At 38.2% G+C, this 17,301-nt stretch overlaps 1 protein-coding gene across 8 annotated transcripts in view; it reads right to left on the bottom strand.

Moving 5' to 3' along the window:
* Nucleotides 1–17,042, bottom strand: part of RNF180 (ring finger protein 180) — a 79,561-nt gene extending 62,519 nt beyond the window's left edge. For 7 of the 8 annotated variants that reach the window (XM_086867084.1, XM_086867088.1, XM_086867085.1 and 4 more), the window contains exons 1-4: nucleotides 13,703–17,042; nucleotides 7,807–7,945; nucleotides 5,531–5,626; nucleotides 948–1,895 (exon numbers count right to left, since the gene is read on the bottom strand). In XM_086867084.1, coding sequence (XP_086723210.1) covers nucleotides 948–1,895; nucleotides 5,531–5,626; nucleotides 7,807–7,945; nucleotides 13,703–14,187 — 1,668 coding nt within the window. In that variant the 5' untranslated portion in view covers nucleotides 14,188–17,042. Of the gene's footprint in view, nucleotides 1–947; nucleotides 1,896–5,530; nucleotides 5,627–7,806; nucleotides 7,946–13,217; nucleotides 13,634–13,702 lie in introns of those variants that run through there. The other variant, XM_023944651.2, reaches the window with a different exon arrangement.
* Between the last annotated feature and the right edge of the window lie 259 nt (nucleotides 17,043–17,301).

Consider the following 17,301-nt stretch of genomic DNA (forward strand, 5'->3'; position numbering starts at 1 on the left):
TCATAATATTTCCCAGGCCCATTACATTTTCAAGCTAGGTCTCACATACAATTGAGGGAGACACTCTCTAAGTATTCTAAGTACTGTTTAAGCTCTTAAGAGAGCTTAAGTATTGAATTCACAATGACAAATCTACCCAAAGCAGGAATAAATTGCTTCTCTTATTAGTTAGCATGTTTGCTTTTGATTACCACACAGTTGTTTCGCTGCAGAAATTTTCTTTCAAAGGCATATTATCATTAGTCATTCTACTAAATTTGAGAGCAAACCAAAACTGTGTTAGTCATTTTATAACTTTTCTTCCCAGCCTTCCACCAAAAGTTGTGACTGCCTATGGCCTTTAATTCTATTCTGCTTTAGATGGTTTAAAGAAGGAAACCATTACTGTACAATTGATAAGAATATGTAAAAGTTTGTGTTAGATTGCAGACAAAGTATTTATCTACTAAAGACTAATATTTTAAATAGCAGTTACCAACCGTTTACTCAAAGAAAAATATTTGTCCTACAACAAATAATAAATGCATTTAAAACATTCTTAACTGTAAAGTTAACTCAAAAGGCCATTAGTTTAAAGTTAGAAAATTCTGATATGGTAGGGTTTCTCATTTAGAAGATTCAAATATTTAGTTTTTCTTTAATCCCACTGATGAAATTTCACTATGTTTTCCCCCACTTCAAATTTACTATTACATAATAAAATAATAAGAATGCCAAAGAAAACCCATCATGTTTTGATTTTGCACAAAAGAAAAATGGATATGATGAAATTAGAAAAAATCTACACATAGGAAGGGGTCATATATCTTTGCTTGCCTGATACCTGACTCTAGACAGTTCCACATTAAACCAGTATTAAAAGACGACATAAAAAAAAAGTCAGAATAATTTCTAAAAGTAAGTCAAACTTTACCAAAAAACCAGCATAAATAATTTTAAACACTTACTCGCTTCTGTAGACATTGCTCTCTCATTCTCTGTTTTCTCCTCAGGCTTTTTGACTTGTCTCTTTCTCTCTTACTCAGCTTTTCGTTGAAGGAAATACTCATAGGCTGCACGAGACCACCAGGTGTGATGTACCACTTGTCTTCTACAGCCCTTGTAGGTGAGGAAAGATTCATCACAAATGGGGACCCATCAGCAATGACACTCCCAGAAGATTGTCCGGTAACTTCAAAATCACACTCACTTTCTGTTTCTCTGTGTAGTAATGTGGTAATGGAAGTCACTTGAAATTGGTTTTGTAGTATGTCAGCTCTGGAACTATAAAGATCCTGAAAAGAACTACCACCTTTCCAATTGGACCCTAATTGAAAGCGCCCTTGTATGTAAGCGGGGGGATTTTCATTCTGGCCACAGTAAAGTGTTCCCATGTTGCAAGTTTCATATAACACAGGTGACAAAACAAGTCTTTCTCCAGTATTTAAATCCAAGCTACGTGATCTTCTGTGAAAAGGTTTTGCAGTGCATGCATCTTTTACAGGACAGGAAGAAGGGAGATTTCTTTTTTGATTTAATGCCTTTAAGGGAAGTTTTTTACTTTCTATCTCATATCTGGGAGCTCTTACTTCTAGACAAAGTGCTTCTGTTAATCTGCCAGCATCATTACTACTTCCAGCTGCGTAGGAAAGTCCTTGATTTTTGATTTCTAAAGTTGCAGTTACTACTTCATGGTAGTTATCCTTGTTAAAACCAGACTGAATTTTGAGAAGTAAATGTTTTTCTGATGATTTTGACAATTTAACAGAGAAAGGTGGCTGATGCTCCGTCCAACTTTTGCAGAAATGTCTATTTACTAGCTGTCTGCAGGAATATTCTTTGTTGCAAACAAAGTTAAAGCCCCCTAAGCAGGCCTCACAGAACGGACAGTGCAGTTTTCCAATTGTCCACTGTGCCTATTGACAAAAAGAGAAAAAAACCAAACAAAAACCACACAACATGTTCACCGAAAATAAATCAGCAATAAATAATTACTGGAGTTATTTTCTCCCTTAGTAGGAAGACTTTCTTCTTATTTTTCAAACACAATAAAAGACACTTCACAGCAGAAAGCAAATCCATGATAAATAATGTTCTGATCAAATCTCTGCTTGCTACACTGATAACTAAGTCTGAGAAAACTAACACACACATTGTAAAATGTAGACGCTTTGAAATATGTTTAAAATTTATTGACAGATAGCATAATACTGCAATACTAATGAAAACATTATGTCTTTAAAGCAGTGAAATCAATTTCCCAAGTTAATCTGGAACTGGCAAGCACAGCTTTTCAGCTGAGTGTTCTGAGTGCTGATACATTTGTTGCATACTAAGTACAGTGGAAGGAGATTTCTTATGAAAAGAATATGGCTTTTCACTTCGATTACCCCACAAAAGCTTAAAATTGTATTTTTATTTTGGTGTATGTAACATAACAACATAAATCTCTGTGTAGATATCATGACAAATCCTTAACAATCTATATATAAGGAGATAGTTATTTTCATTATTTGTAATTCTCTGAATTTCTTTTCAACCCTGAAGGCACTTTTTCAAAAGGAAATACATATCAAAGATCTATAAATGCCTACATACTAATACAGCTCTTAGTCCTCCTACATATTTAGACAACTATTAGTATTTTCAGAAATTATAATCATCTGTCAGCAGCACTGTTGAGGACTAAAATTATGCAAGTGTTTGTAGGATCAAAGCCCAGGGGAGAAAAACATTATCAACTCCAGTCATACTTCACTAACTTGAGTGCCTAAAGAACCATGAATACGGAAGCTGCCTGACATTTCTAGTTTAAGCATTGTTTTCAGTTACAAATGTTCTTCAAGGCGATTTGGAAAGGCGTGTCCATAACTGATGCTTGTCCTATTGAAAGCTACAGAAAATGTCAGAAAAACCAATTTAGCAGTTTCATAAAAAAACTCCAGCAACTTTTGTGGAAAAACCACACACACACAATGCCAGAAGTTCTGGAAACACTTATTTGAGAAACTTACTCCTGCCTTGTGGGTTAAAACCTCAAAATTACACAAAATACCAAAGATGTATCTTTCATTGCACCAATGAGAATCTATTTCAATCTGGAAAGGTTTGTAGCTTGAATAAAAAATAATAGTTTACATATAACCAAAGGCTTTAAAATTCTTGAGAATTCTGTAAACATGCACAATCCCTCTCAGTTTATAAGGCTGACCAGTGTGTACACAGGCCATACCCAAAGAAGAATTAAGCTTGTTCTGAGACTTAGTCTTAAGTCTCCCACACTCCATTTCCCAGATGCCAGGGTCTAGACACTAAAATTAAGGGAAAAGTGCTTTCCAGTGACTTTATTGGGTCTCTCTAGCATAGAGAGCTCTCTAGCATAGAATAGCATCCTGAGTCCTGAGTCTTCAAATGGAGAAGCAGAGTTATTCACGAAAATTAAGAAGGCTAGAAGCCTGGAAAAAATGGATGTGCAAGACACAGTATGGAGGAAAAAGGACATCTCTAGGTCCCATGTGCACAGAGACTGGGAGATGAGGTGTGGTACCAAGGAGCCTGGGACTGATTTAGCATGAGTTTGGCAATGGAGTGTGGAAGCACTGACTCAGTAAAAGATGTAACAGCCTTCTAGTGGAGGAGGTGGTAGGGGGAAAATCAGCAAGATCTGAAAGGGAGCTGAGGGTATACAGATTTAGTGATGGACTGCATAAAGAGGAAAAAATGGAAATGGCTGGAAAAAGAAACCAAAACAAGGGATAAGTGATGGGTAAAAGAAAATCCAGGTCAATAAAGGTCACTAGCAGCACTAGCTACATATTTGTAATTATTGAAGATTATCTATATACTAATATGTACATGAAATCCAAGGAGATTGGTTAAGAACAGGGACAGATGGCAAAAAAGAACTGTCTGGGAAGTAGTGGGTTTTTACAGCCTGCAAATAGATTTTGCACTTATGTAAAATGATTTAGCCTTTGATTCAGGAGTCATACAGGAGAAAATAACACATGATCGCAAAATTATTCAGAGCCCAGGAGGATCTGAAGATAAATCAGAATTGTTTAACACCCCCACCCCCCCACATTTATCCATAAAAACACAGGATCTTGCCAGAGGAGACAAAGTGAATGAGGCAAGAGTTCCAAGGATAATAAGTGATACAATGAACATCATGATGTCAAAGGTGCACACAGAAAATTGCATTGTCTGCCTTTCTCCCCAGAGAAGAACTGCTCCTCTGCAACCTTAATGTGTCAAGCAGTCCACAGGCTTTGTATTTCCTTGGTCCAAATTTGACCCTCCAGGTTTTCAAATGCAGGAGCTAAAGGTCCAAAAGAATAATTTAAGAGCTAAAGGTGAAAAGAATATTACTATCAATATTGAATCCAATTATACTGAAATAATTTAAGAGGCAAAAAAACTGTAAAAAACTGCCTCCTTACTATTAAAGAGTCATGATTAGGCAATATTGTAAAGTGAGGAAATAACTCATGAGCTGTAATTTTCAAACACACCTCCAGGATTAGTGTTTCTGAACGTAACTGTTATGTTCATTGAAGTAGAAGAGACAACTAATTTTAAAAAGTTTAATTAATTTTTAACCAAAAACCCAGATAGAGCAATACAAAGAAGGAAAATGAAGTCTTTAAAATTTTTGAATGCTTAGTTCAACAGTCATAACAATATTTTTCTCTTTATGCATCATCTTCATGGGTTTGCTTAGGGCAGAAATTACTTAAAATATAGTAAAAATTTACACTGAAGTCTAAGGAGAAAGGAATGCAAATATCATTTACTTATCAAAATCAAAGATTCTTAAAAGAAAACCTGTGCTGCAAAAAGTACAGCTTCTGCTTATTAGTGTCTAAGCCCCAACATTAATTTCTAGATCTAAAACAACTTTAAGAAAACACCAGCAGAAGTAGTCAGTACAACAAGAAATTTATGAGATGGTTTGTAAATTCAAATGTGCAGTTAAAACTCAAAGAAGCTGTGACACTGGCTTGTCATCAGACCTTTGAATTTTCAGGAAGGTAGCGACTTTCTGTATGTATGACATAAGAGCACATTAAGTATAACAGACTTAAATATGAAAACTGATCTCTTAACAAACCTCCAATCCACTTTTATGGGGAAACATGCTTCTGTTGTCACTGTCAACCTACATGTTAGTACTGCAAGATATGATGATCAAAACAAAGCAAACCGCAAAGCCTAGGTAATAAATATAATATCAAGCATTGACAAACATGGAGAGATGCCCATGACATTTATGGAAAACCACAGACACATTCATCAGTTAAAGAGCAGGAAACAGAATTTATCACTTGTAGCACTTCTACATATGTTAAAAACAAAACAAAATTAAACAACATTTAAGAGAAGAAAAGAAATCTGTAAATGGTAATGATAGAAGTTTCTCAGAAGAATTCCCTCAGTTAAAAGGTCTCTGTAAAATACATGGATATAGCCAGAAAAGTGTCCTTGAAATTTTTCCCCTTAATTATTTTACATGCTGAATAATAAAGATGCAAGAAAAAAAAATACCTACCTTTTCAATGACACATTTCACCCACTCTGGAATGGCTTCTAAGCTTACATGCCATGCATTGCAAGAATTCTGAGCAGCAGCTGAAAGTTGTGGTATCTGTTAATAAAACAATTGTATTGGTACTCAAAATTTATGTAAGCTTTTTTTTTCTTTGAATATAGCCAGAAGTTAGCTCCCCAAAATCAGTAAACATTAAAAAATTATAAACTTCAAATATGATGTGCTTTTTTAAGCTAAAAATCAGGTAGATACCATCAATAGTTCTCTATTCCTGTATCTAAGAACATTGGGCAAACTCCACTGAGGAAATGTAGGTGTCAGGAGGTGGTTTTGTTTTGTTTAAAAGAACAGAAAGTATGCAGTTGCAGGCCTTCTAAGAATATTTGGAAATTGATTTTAGAATCAGTGTAGCCAGCATAATTTTTCAGTAAAGACAGAAAATATAGTTTACATGAAGACCGTAATCAGCAATGCACAAATGCAACAAGTGGAAGTAATTTTCTAGTGCTTTTTAGAATAAGCAACAGAGTAACCAGTTACTCTGGTAACAGTCTAAAGTTTTTTAGTTTAGACTTTAGAGTTTTTACTGCAATAATGAGATCAACTGAAGAGAAAAAAAATCTAAAAACATGTAGCATTTCAGTAATTGACACTAAAAAAAAAGGCAATTACCTAACTAAAGTAGAGATACAGGGATGGCTAAAATTATAAGGAAACGCTGGTGAGAAAGTCCTTAAAAGCAATGGTTAAGATTTATGAATATGGAAAACTGTGGATTTTATTTTAAAAAATTATTAAAGTCATTGGAATAAAAAATTCATTTTGCTAAAAATTAAAAGTGTAACTACAGACAGAAGATATAAGCTTTTAAAAATTCTCCAAGTATTGATAGAAGACAGATAGATCAATTTATCATGCCTATGATGGATTTTTTGTCCTATCTGTGAAGACTATCTGCACTTCAAAATGGATATAATTATTAGTGTTTATACTATGTTTGTAATTTCAACATTTGTTTTAAAATTTGTTTTATATTTTTTCATTCATAATTCAGCTACATCTTTGACTGAAGGTCTAAAATTCACCTGTGAAAACATGCTGAAAACATTACTCCTCTTATCATAGTACTGTCTTTGCCCCCAACCTCTTTAGATACAGTGCTAAATTACACTTTTTTATTTGCTATCTACATAACTGGAGAAGAAGCTGCTTCAGTCATGTGCACAATGATGGGTGGACCTCCACTCACAACTGAAAGCTCCACCATGGGGAGCTTGAAAAAAGATAACTCCTTTTCACTACATTTTTTCCATGGAAGCAGGTGGAATTCATCCCTAAAAATCACTTCAACCCACACAAAAAAGAACCATCAAATATAAAGTGTGAAAATTATTCCAGAACTTCAAGCTCTGTAAGCAGAGTGATTAAAATGCGGTTTATGGATAATACTATCTTGACCTTAAAAAGTAACTTTGTTTCTACACCTATTGGCTGTACCCCTCTCTAGTGCCAGAAAGAACGTTGTTGCATTACTAACGCCTTAATAAACACATCACCACCTTCTCTCCTATTTGCTTTTTAACTTTGATTCAAGGGGCTGTAAGCCTTTTTGGCACATCTGGAAAGACCCTAGGCCTTTATGATTAGTAGCTACCATTATAAAACAGCAGGAAATACTCTGTCATAGTTTTATTCTGTGTAATTATCCTTCTGTTTATTTTAATAAAGACAATATAAATTACTGAGCAGGCCATAACCCTGCTCAGGGCAGACTAATCTTCTGAACTGTTTTTGTGCACAGACTATGGCCCATCTTAAAAAATGAAGAGCAAAATTTTCTGACTCTACACACAGTTAACTACCACAGTGGAAATTAGACTCAGTCTTTAAAATACACCTTAGACACAAATAATTGTCCTTTAAGAGATATTAAAACAAACAAACAAAAAAACTGCTTTGAAACCATCAAAACCAAATCCAAAATATATTTCTATATTACAAATGGTGATGCTCTATACAGGCTAGTAGTCAGGTGTCCACGAACACCAGCCTGCATGTTGCAGAACATGAAAGTTATCACTGGCTTGTTGAAGGTTATCATAACTTGGCTTCACTAAAATTACTTCCTACACTACTCTCTACAGAACTCCACTACTCTCTACGTACCTCCACAAGAGATTAATTACAAACTGAGTCTAAGTCTAATGCTTCTCGTTAATTTAAAATAAATGGCACCAGAAGAACTTACAAACTCCCTCAGAAGAAGCTATACTTACTTTGGATGTTTTTTTCCCATTACATTTTGCAAAAAAGACAGAATTTGCTATACATTTCCTACATCTCCAGCAACGTAGAACACCAGCCTCTTGGTTGTTCATTATGTCAGCTTGGGATTTTGCACTTCTGTATGCTGACCTGTAAAGACCACAAAACATACAATTTGGTCACCTGTTGAAACACCACTTTTGTCTTGAGACCCTGAAGTCCATAAATATTCTCACCACTGTAGAGCAGACTAATACTTTACTAACAAACATGCTCTGATCTTCTATAGCATGCCATCTAGATGTTTCAAACAGTCACATGTAACAGATGGTTTTATTTCTAGGTTGCACAAAGAACTAGAAAGCAACAGCAACAAAACAGTTAAAAACAAAATAAAATAAAACAAAACTGGTCAATCGATCAAATAAAAAACTTGTCCAATATTTGGACAAAAGAGAACTCCAGTTTTTCTGGAATATGTTCATAGGAATAAGTCATTGCTATCTTAAGCAATAAATAAACATACACACATAGAATGCCACATAAGAATAATGAATGCCAACGTAAAACTATAGATGACAGACTCTTTTCTCAGCATGTCCCTGGAGGCTTGCTCCCTTAAATTATTTTGTGTAAAAGGATGAGCACTGCTGGTGTGACCATTTTTCATGGACGTGTATTAACATCCTTGTGAAACAGGACCTAAATTAAGACAACCACAAGGACAAGGCAAATATTCTGTTTTTCTCTTTTTGTGTCTTGTTGTGTCCTGATTGTCTCTCTGGTCTTCTCCAGCTTCTTCCAAAGTCTTCCCTTTTTGTCATGTTTTCTCCAAAGATCATCCAACTCTTCTTTTGAAGGACTTATGTTTTTACCCCCTTGTGCTACCCACATAAAAAAATTAAAAATTTCACCTCCATGGCAACTCAAGCCCTATATTAGAGTTAGGCCTACTCAGAATGCTGAAGTAAGTGTACAGTGCTCACTGACGGGCATGCTGGAGTATAAAACTAAAAATCAGTGTCAAAAGTTTCAGAGTCCAAACATCTGACTTTGCAACTATTTTAACATTTAAATTTTTTCAGTTTTCACTAAAGAAACTTTGAGGTATTCACTACAGGCTGTCTGAAGTGCAGTTTGTCTTGTTGAAACATACAGATTTGTATTTTCCCCATTTCTACCTTTCCTTTTTCTGCCTTGTTTTCTGATTTAATCAAACACAATGAAACACACAGAGAGGTTACGTAATACCTTTTATTTACATCTGATGTCTTCATTCATTCACATTTTTTACTTTTCTACAAAAGCAAAAGTCTGAAATACAGTTTGACAAAGACAAGCAGAAATGTGTGTACGTACAGCAGACTCTGTGTGGGATATGGGGTTACAACTGTTAAAACTTGTTAAAGCTTATGTTCACCAGAGGGCCCTGTGTGCAGGCACAGCTGCAGGATACAGGGTTAGAAGACATTTAGTTATCTTGGGGGGTGAGATATAGTTGTGGACAACAACATAACTATATATGGAGTATATAGGTGAGATATGACTTGTCGACAGCACACTGCAGCTGTGCCAGCCAATAGGTGCCCTTCTCCTCTTATGTTTTGGTTTTGTCTGGTTGAGACTAAAGGTACAAAAAGGGGGTAACTTCTACATTAAAGTGATTTCCTTTGCATGCACAAAGAGGTTTGTGTCTTTGCTCCCCATTGCTACAACTCTGAGCTCAAGTGTACGTTTTTAACAATAAGATCCACTCTCAGCTTAAAAAGTGAAATTAAGGAAAACAATAAACATTTTCTTGCAATATCACAATTAAAATGAAGTTTTGTTAAGGGTCTATTAACAAATCTCAGGACAGCCAAGCAAAAGATCATGCAAACTAAGAACTTATACTAGTAACCTGTCTTGTTTTTGACAAAAATTGAATGATTCAAATGCTTTGACTTAAGCAGAACTTCAATTTTTATGTAACTTAAACTTTTTACTAACCCAGATATGACAGTGCTGCTGCTTTTTGTATAAGAAAAATTTCAAAAGTGGAATGTATAAAATAACTAGGAATGATTTTTAAACAGTAAATTCATTCTCTGATGGTTTTCACAGATGCTATCACTGCTGTTATAACATTAGGCAACCACAGGGTATTAAGAGAATGATTATCAGTTATGAATTTCTTCATATCACTCACTTTAAAGCTGCTCTGTCACACTATATTAGGAACAGTGAAGCAGTACAAGATGACTGTCTTAGCTGCATTGTCCAAGAGAGCAAAGTTCATTATTATTAATCTTCTTCTATACACATGTTCAGGAAGATCTGAGAGGTAAAACTCTCATTGGTCATTAAAGCAACAGTATTGATTAAATGGAACACCACCTCTTGACTAAACAACACTTGCAAATTGTTGTCCTTTACCAAGGACTGTTTGGATTCCTTTGTATGCTTTCCCAGGCCTGAGTGAGAAGCCTGTGTGACTTAGTTTCACACAGGCTCTGTTCCCTGCTTGCTTTTTGCATTTAGTATCCACACTGTTCTAATTAATTTATTCTTCAAAAATTCATAACACACTTCTAGAATGAATTTAATTTTACAAATGTTCAGTGTGAGCCTCAACCTAAGATCAATCAGGATGGACTGAAAGATATTTCACACGCACTTAGCTCAGATGTTCTTTTTAGGTAAAGCCATACCCTCATCTACCCAAATATCTTCTTGAAATGAGGTGATGTATACCCTGCAAAACTTGTTATGCTGTATTATTTTTATCCAGATGATATATTAAGTGTCTATGTACATTCTGTTCCCCTTAGAGAAAAGGATGTCTTGTTGAACAGCCGCTTCATTTGAAGCTTATGACTGGAGCAGGGCAAAAACCACTTGGCGACAAAGACCTCTCAACAATCAGATATAAAACTGATGAATAAATGCACTTGCTATATTTAAAAGACAGGATTCAAGTCATACAAAAGCTCTCTAAGGATCACTGGCATTTGAGCTGATGTAAACATCCTTCTCATCCATATAATATCTTACAAGTTTTACTGCAAAATAAAAGGTCTTTTATTTAGTTAGTTAGTTTAGTTAGTTATACCCTTTGAAAGGTTCTTAGTTGAGCACGTATCTTTTATTAAAAATTACACTTACATAAGAAAAATAAGTGCATAGTATAACTGTAATAACACACATAGCATGGGGTGTATTTTGCGTAACCAAGAGGGCTGATAGTGAACTACACATGGAAAAAATCCAACTCAAATGGATACCTTTTTATATTATGGTACAGCAGGCTGAAGCATTCCTCTGGCCTAGGAGTATTTAAAAAGTAAAATTCCTGTAGGTGTATTAAAAACATGCATGTGTCTTTTGCAAGTCTTACAAAGGACAGAAGAAACTCTACAGATGAACATTAACACATTGCAGAGGTTTCTCCACATGTCATGTCTCTCATTTATCACATCAGCACTTACTTTTGTTTTGTTTTGAACGTAAGTTCAAATAAACGCCTATGAACACAGGATTTGGAAGCGGGTTTTTTTGTTAAATGCAGTTTAACCCTAGTGTTTTGGATATATTTTTCTATGTTTCATTTGTCTTGGTTTGCATGTAAAATCGTTAAAAGGCATCTTGTTCTCCGTCAGCAAAAAGGTTCTACATAAAGATAAAAGTTTTTCATTTGGAACTCCAAAAATAGTGTCAGGCCCTGAGTGGGCCTTTTCATCTTAGTACTAGGTCATGTGTGTGTGGCTGTGCTACTTTCAAGTCAGTTGCTTTGTGTGAGCTCATGTTTGCCTCCAAAACAGCATGCAGACAGATCAGAGTGTTAAAAAGTCTATATTTTTCATGGCTTCTGTCTGATGACCTTCAAACTCTTTTCTATTTTTTTGGTAGCAGTAAAACCAGTAGCAGAGTCCTGAGGCTTTCTTTCCAAGCCAGTTTCAGTTCCCTTTCCTGGAAATCATTGGTCCAGTCTCTTAGAGACCTTCAATGAAGATTTTACAGCCTCCCAAACTATTTCATTGTCTCTTTATCTTTTATTATTAACTTTTCCTCTAATACCTACATGTATTTTCCTTTATTTGTAATTTCCTTTATTTGCTGTGAATGCAAAGAACAAAATTGCTCCTTTTCTTCTGTGCAGAACATTTTACAACTTTAAACACATATATTAGCTCCCCTTCAATCCTGTCTTTGAACTAAATACTTTTTTCTCTTTTTCCTCAGAGATAATGCTTTCTTGATCTCCAGCTGTCACTGCTATTTTGTGAGCTCCTTCAAATGGGTCAGCTATTCTTGCTGAATGCAAGTTCTGGATGCAGAACTCACTGAAGTTTTACCAGATGAGGAGACTAGACAGATTACATAAATTTTCAAGGGGAAAAAAAAATCCTATTTATATCTAAATTTCTTATAAAATCCAAATTGTATAATGTATTATATTTTGGTCTTTCTGTCTTCAAAAAATATTGCTAAAAAACATGAAGTACAACTCCAATTAAAAATTCTTATATGTTCACAGTGAAGAACTAAACACAATCCCATAAATTTCTGTTGAAATCTGGTCTAGAATTTCAACTAACTTGTCCTTCATTCATACATACATAAAAATGGGAAAATGAGTGTAGCACCACAAGCAGTTATCAATGTAATTTCTTCAAAAATCACCTGTGACCCCTTCAGAATACTGCAGCCATGAAAATTACAATATTAGATTGCAGCACGAAACTAGGGCACTGAAACTTCAGCAATAGTTACTTAGAGTCTTGAAAAAAATTAGGTGTCAGCTTTGTAAGAGGATGAAAGAGAAAACGAGCTGTCCTAGTGAACAAGAGTCCATACCCCAAGTTCCTGCTCCCAGATAAGGAGGAACTGATAGGTTACCGGCCAGAAAAACAACCACGGAAGACATTAGGGTACATTTAAAAACTTGTGGCTAATTTCTGATCTCCAAAGTATTTCTGATTAAAGAAGCGCATAAAAAAAAACCTAGTTCAACAATGTTTTTCAATAAAATAGCACTTAAGATGGGGAGACAGAAAAGAAAATTTAAACAACTCTCTCCAGGCTGCCAAAGAGAAGCAGAAAGATACACCATCTGCTTCCCTGCATCTCCTTCTCGTCTACGAACTCTCCTCCTACCATTTCAGCCATTGTGCGATCAGCTTTGGTATCATGGAAGTTAGTAACAGTGATGACTAGTGGATGTCAGAGGGTGGCGAGTGTGATACTTCCTTTTGTAGCAAGACTAACCCCTGTAATTATAGGAATTAAGAAAAAAAAGAAAAAAGAAAGAAAAAAAAAAGAAGAAAAAGGTCCTTGCTACGTTATTTCTTGACTTGCTAAACCCCCTAGTGCATGCTGCTTAAGTCAACAGGTCTTCCAGCTAGGATATGGAGTGTGTAAACAGCTTTGACAGGGAACAGACCTGGCGGGTCACTGGACGACCACTGATCGGCGTGTTACCTCGTTTTATCCAAGAGATCCCAAGACCAGAGCTGTCTGTTTCATGCTCTTACACATACAGGCATTTGCTGTTGCACAAAGTGAAGACCGAAACAAGCAGGAATAGGGTGCCCTTGCCTCAGCATAGCGCGGGACACAAGGCTGGGCGCTGCCGCAGCTACTGCCCCGGACACACCCGAGCCCGCCCAGGCCCGACCGGGCGCGCCGGGTGCTGAGGGCCGGCGGCGGCCCCGCCGAGTTAACCCCGGGCAAGAGGAAGGCAGAGGACTGCCCCTCTGGCGGACGCCGGGCTCACCCGGCCACGGACAGCCCGGCCGCTCCCTCGGCTCGGCTCGGGTGTCCGCACCGCCGCGCTCACCCCGCGCCCCCCGCGCCCCCGGCCCGGGCCCGCCTCGGCCCCACGGGCGGCTGCGGCGCCTCCCGCCGCCCCGGCCCCGCTCAGCTCACCGGGCCGCGCCGCGCGGGGCTGCGAGAAGAAGGCGACGGCACTGGAGCGACCGGGCGGACGGGGAAGGGGTTGCGCAGCAGCAGCTGCTCCCGCGAACGGGAAGAGACGGGAGACAAACGGCGGCGGAAAGCGCTCCGCCAGAGCGGCCCCTGCCCTCGGGAGGCGCCCGGGCGGCCCAGGCGGCCGGCGGGAGACCCTCGGCGGCGGTGAGGCCAGCCGTACTGTGGCGGGGACGGGGGCAATACCCGCTCCAGCCTGCGCCGCGCCGAGCCTCGAGGCTGGCACGTCCTCTCGTCTCCTGAGTGACAGAGATGGAGCGGGGTGGGGTCAGCGCTGGCGGCAAGCTGCGACCAGGGAGAAGGGAGGCAGAGGGAATTAAGGTTAAGGGAATGAGCGAAAACTTTTCAACTGGGACAGTGCCCGTTGAAATGGCCCTTGCCTCAGGCCCGAGGAATAATCCGATACCCAGAGGTCGTACTTTCATAGAGCGAGGCCAGGGACATCGCAGGACTCGGCGAACGCCCGCCGGCCGTCACCTGCTAGGCTGGGTGTCCTCAGCAGCCCCCGACTGTCCTAATGTGCAGCAAGAGAAAGGAGGAAGCGTTACATGAAATGGGGAGAGTGAACGGAGGACGATAATGGATGGGTGTTGGAAATTGCCGCACATCACGCGGGGCTCCGTGGAAAGGAGGGCGGCCGGCGGCCCCCTGTGTGCCGCGGCAGCCAAGAGACGCGAGCTGGAGACTTCCAGCCATCCGCACGGCGTCTTCTGCACCTCTGCGGGGATCTGGTCTCTTGCGGTGGCACTGTGGCTTGACCTGGAGCTGATACGTGCTCCTAGCTGACAATCTGCTAATGATGCTAACGCTAATGTCAATCTTCAAACACAGGAAGGGAACAATTTTAAAGCAATGTGAGAGTAAGAAAGGCTGGAAGATTGCTGAGGAAAAATAAATTAGCCTCTGTTCACTTCTTCGCCTGTGGAGGTGATTTGGAAAACTGAAACCTCCATTTCAGGCTTTCTCCTATATTTATGATATATAATTTCTGTGATCTTTCTTGCATTTCAATCAATATACAATCCCTACAGGTCAAGACAAGATTATATTATCAGGTAGCTGTTTTGCATAATGTACAACTAACAGTAAGATCTGGGCTCTCATGGACACCAAAGTGCGCTGCAGGAGATTACAACATGAGATGTGCTAATTGCTGCTTTTTCTTCCTTAGTGTGGACCCAGTAAAGAACGTCATAAGAAGGATGCTCCCAATAATTAAATTCTGTTTTACTCTGCCATGTACAGTGACTACATATAGGAGAAACAAACAGTTATTTTCAAATAATTTATAGCGTGCTACAGGATGCTCAAATTTAGACTAAAATGATTATTAGAAAAAGCAACATTTATCAGTCATAAAGAATTTCTGTTCATAAGGCACGTTTTAGCAAACTTAATTGAAAAAGCTATAGAGAAACATGTGAAATAGATGAATGGAAGAAATAAAATACAGATTAAAATAACAAGTTTAAGACATTTGAGGCCTCAACTTCTGACATAAAATAATGTTGAAAATATTAGGAGAGAGATGTTTTAAATTTTTTTCATCCTATATGCTTCAGTTTAAGGATGTAGGGTTGGACTACTTGAATTTAATAGAATCTCACGGATAAAGAGAAATAGTCGTGAAAGTGGCACTGAGGGTAAGAAATGAAAAGGACCGTATGGCTCATGTTGCAGCAAATGGAATGAGGAAAAATGAAAGTTTACTGCTGGCTACAAGACTATATTCAGAGCCATTCAGCTATACTGTCTGGTTAACTCTATTGATTATCTTACAGATAATGTTTGTCTATCGTGGGTAGCTGGACTGTGGAAAGCTGGAGAGGATGAATTGTGCTGTGGCTTTGGGACTCATGACAGGCTGATGCCGTAGTTAATTCCAAGGCAGGCTATATATTAAATGCCTTTTGCTGGAATAGCCCCTTAAGTCTATGGTAGGAGTTCAAGGATCATTGCCAAAATCACACAGTAAAGTCATGACCCAGAGAGTGTCTTTGCTGTGGTGAGGCATTGATTGTGTCTCAGGAAGACTGCATTGGAGATCTGTGCAGTGGGTCATTGAACACTGAGGCACCCAGCAGGGCTGCAGCGTTTGGTGCATGCAAAGTGGCACATTCTGTTTTCATCCCCAGAACAATGGAGACTGTATCCAGCTCACAGGTACTCAATGAGAACCTCTAACAAGTGGTCATGTATTCCAATAACCACACCAGGAACATGTCATTTCCATTCCAATTGTGTTGATACAGCTGCCTAGGGGAAGGGATGGCCTTGTTGCCATTCCTGTGTAGAGAAAGAGTTTCTTTCTCTACCAAAATACTTCTTCAACACAAGAAGTTACATTTTCTGCAGCTTTCAGGAGTGCACTGATGACTACCCAAGGCATTAGCCCAGGCTGTAAACCTTGTTCTACAGCCCATTAGGCTGCTCCTATATGTGGGATCATCTCCAAGACCTGCATAGCTATTATTTGGTCATTTGTTCTGGAGTGAAGTGTCTTAGGACCATTAGGAGAAAAAAATGAAGAAACAGGAATTGTTGGGTAGAACTTTTGAGACTTGATACTGAGCGCATAAGGAAAATCATCTCTGCCATTACCTGTTGGGGTTTCTTTGGTTTGGTTTTGCTTGGGTTTTTGTCTGTTTGTCTGTTGTTTGCTGGGTTTGTTTTGGTTTGTTTGTTTCCCCCATTCCCACAGCCCCCACCCCCACCCTCCTCCCCACCCCCCCTTTTCTTTTTTTAGTTTCTAAGCTGTTTGCACATTTGAACAGCTTTGTATCAGGAGAAGCCCAATGGGCAACACTGGCCTTTCATCCTGCAGTGTAGGATTAATTGTTGGATAAACTTGTAAACACTAGGCACTACAATAGCCATCAAGCATTGTATTTTTACTTTATGGAGATTATATTTTTGTGCATTATTGTCCTATTGAGAATACAGCCTGACTTTTAATTCAGCACACTGTTGAAAATGTGTTCCTATTTCAAGGTAAATTGTAAGAAAATGGCATCTCATACCCCTTTACTTGAAGATAATGATTTATATTTGATTTGTAGGTCGTATCATACTCCTATAAGAAATGTAAAGTCTATACAGAATATCCATCAATTAAAAAAATATTTGCTTTGCTTTTGGTTCTTTTTGAAAAATAATCAAATCTATCTAAAATTGTGATGATAGGCTAGGTTATAGCTAGGGAAAACATTTTTTAAGTCACGTAGATAAAGCTATAGAGAAACATGTGGAATAGATGAAGATCTAATAAAGTAATTCTTAGTATACTTATCTTAATTTGTGGTTTCTTATTCCCTGGAATGGAATCCAGAGCTATGCAAAATGTAGGGATTCTTTCTGTGCTTCACAATCCTGCTGGTTGAGGAATCCTGATACCTTGAGAGAGGACAAGAGAAAACATTAAAAAATGTATATTGCAAATGTAGTAAGTCATGGAGCTCTTTTGCTTATCAGCTGTTGAAAGCTAATTCCTAGAAGGGAAACTACTTATACAGAATAGAGATTTATCCCACATTTCCCAT

Source organism: Cyanistes caeruleus, chromosome Z (assembly GCF_971803275.1).
Source record: "Cyanistes caeruleus chromosome Z, bCyaCae1.hap1.1, whole genome shotgun sequence".
Classification (NCBI taxonomy): Eukaryota; Metazoa; Chordata; class Aves; order Passeriformes; family Paridae; genus Cyanistes; species Cyanistes caeruleus.